Below are 2,500 nucleotides of genomic sequence, written 5' to 3' on the forward strand. Positions count from 1 at the left end.
TGTAAATGTGTAACTGTGTAACTGTGTAAATGTGTAACTATATAAATGTGTAACTGTGTAAATGTGTAAATGTGTAACTGTGTAACTGTAAATTATGTAACTGTGTAAATGTGTAACTGTGTAAATGTGTAACTGTAAATTATGTAACTGTGTAAATGTGTAACTGTGTAACTGTGTAAATGTGTAACTATATAAATGTGTAACTGTGTAAATGTGTAAATGTGTAACTGTGTAAATGTGTAACTGTGTAAATGTGTAAATGTGTAACTGTGTAAATGTATAAATGTGTAACTGTAAATTATGTAACTGTGTAAATGTGTAACTGTGTAAATGTGTAAATGTGTAACTGTGTAAATGTGTAACTGTGTAAATGTGTAACTGCCGTCTCTCTGTGTGTCTCCGAAGGGGAAGGGGGACATGGTGACCTACTGGCTGGAGGGGAAGAAAACCTCTCTTGTCTCCAAGGAAGCCGACGCCACGGCAACCAAACACATCCCCACGGAGACGGAGACGGAAACGGAGACGGAGACGGAGCTTTACTCGTCCGTGCCGGGGTTTCTGAGCGGAGGTCCGGACTGATCCCCCAAAACGCCTCCTGTTAGCAGCGCTGCTCCTGGAAACATCTCTGTCGCTGTTCTGATGTTTTTTGGCACTTTCTCTTCCCGAAAGGTTTTAACGTGTTTATCCGGCTTTATTTTGGACATTTTTGTTGCTTTTTGACCCTTTTTTTTGCCATTTGTTGACATTGTCGTTGCTGTTTTGTACCGTTACGTGTAAATGCTTTTTAGTCTTTAGTCAGAAGATGATCAGAAGATGTTTAAATGTTGTTAAAGTCGTTGCATCGTATCGTAGAAACTCGGTCAGGTCTCAATCTTTGACACAGATGTTTATTTATAATTTCCTGTTTAGAAAGAAAAGTTTATTAAAAGGTCCCATGGCATGAAAATGTAGCTTTATGAGGTTTTATAACATTAATATGAGTTCCCCCAGCCTGCCTATGGTAGACAGGCTTAGGGGACCACTAAGGTCTATATAAAAGAGACTTCAGATACAGTATTAGAGGACCACTAAGGTCTATATAAAAGATACTTCAGATACAGTATTAGGGGACCACTAAGGTCTATATAAAAGATACTTCAGATACAGTATTAGGGGACCACTAAGGTCTATATAAAAGAGACTTCAGATACAGTATTAGGGGACCACTAAGGTCTATATAAAAGATACTTCAGATACAGTATTAGGGGACCACTAAGGTCTATATAAAAGAGACTTCAGATACAGTATTAGGGGACCACTAAGGTCTATATAAAAGAGACTTCAGATACAGTATTAGGGGACCACTAAGGTCTATATAAAAGAGACTTCAGATACAGTATTAGGGGACCACTAAGGTCTATATAAAAGAGACTTCAGATACAGTATTAGGGGACCACTAAGGTTTATATAAAAGAGACTTCAGATACAGTATTAGGGGACCACTAAGGTCTATATAAAAGATACTTCAGATACAGTATTAGGGGACCACTAAGGTCTATATAAAAGAGACTTCAGATACAGTATTAGGGGACCACTAAGGTCTATATAAAAGAGACTTCAGATACAGTATTAAGGGACCACTAAGGTCTATATAAAAGAGACTTCAGATACAGTATTAGGGAACCACTAAGGTCTATAAAAGAGACTTCAGATACAGTATTAGGGGACCACTAAGGTCTATATAAAAGAGACTTCAGATACAGTATTAGAGGACCACTAAGGTCTATATAAAAGAGACTTCAGATACAGTATTAGGGGACCACTAAGGTCTATATAAAAGAGACTTCAGATACAGTATTAGGGGACCACTAAGGTCTATATAAAAGAGACTTCAGATACAGTATTAGGGGACCACTAAGGTCTATATAAAAGAGACTTCAGATACAGTATTAGGGGACCACTAAGGTCTATATAAAAGAGACTTCAGATACAGTATTAGGGGACCACTAAGGTCTATATAAAAGATACTTCAGATACAGTATTAGAGGACCACTAAGGTCTATATAAAAGATACTTCAGATACAGTATTAGAGGACCACTAAGGTCTATATAAAAGATACTTCAGATACAGTATTAGAGGACCACTAAGGTCTATATAAAAGAGACTTCAGATACAGTATTAGAGGACCACTAAGGTCTATATAAAAGAGACTTCAGATACAGTATTAGAGGACCACTAAGGTCTATATAAAAGAGACTTCAGATACAGTATTAGGGGACCACTAAGGTCTATATAAAAGAGACTTCAGATACAGTATTAGGGGACCACTAAGGTCTATATAAAAGAGACTTCAGATACAGTATTAGGGGACCACTAAGGTCTATATAAAAGAGACTTCAGATACAGTATTAGGGGACCACTAAGGCCTATATAAAATCATACAAAGAGCACCATGTCACGGGACCTTTAAGATCCTATTTCATTACGAAACCTACGACAGCGTATGATGGTTACTGCTAC

The 2,500-nt window shown here is 37.4% G+C and overlaps 2 protein-coding genes across 2 annotated transcripts in view; one reads left to right on the plus strand and one right to left on the minus strand.

Moving 5' to 3' along the window:
• LOC114546121 (atrial natriuretic peptide receptor 1) overlaps positions 1 to 785 on the plus strand; it is a 39,284-nt gene extending 38,499 nt beyond the window's left edge. Inside the window, exon 23 of the mRNA XM_028564785.1 lies at positions 406 to 785. Coding sequence (XP_028420586.1) covers positions 406 to 579 — 174 coding nt within the window. The 3' untranslated portion in view covers positions 580 to 785. The remainder of the gene's footprint in view (positions 1 to 405) is intronic.
• LOC114546120 (low affinity immunoglobulin gamma Fc region receptor II-like) overlaps positions 1 to 2,500 on the minus strand; it is a 1,096,214-nt gene that overhangs the window by 58,423 nt on the left and 1,035,291 nt on the right. The gene's annotated exons all lie outside the window — the stretch shown is intronic.

This window comes from Perca flavescens, chromosome 19 (genome assembly GCF_004354835.1).
Source record: "Perca flavescens isolate YP-PL-M2 chromosome 19, PFLA_1.0, whole genome shotgun sequence".
NCBI classification, from domain to species: Eukaryota; Metazoa; Chordata; class Actinopteri; order Perciformes; family Percidae; genus Perca; species Perca flavescens.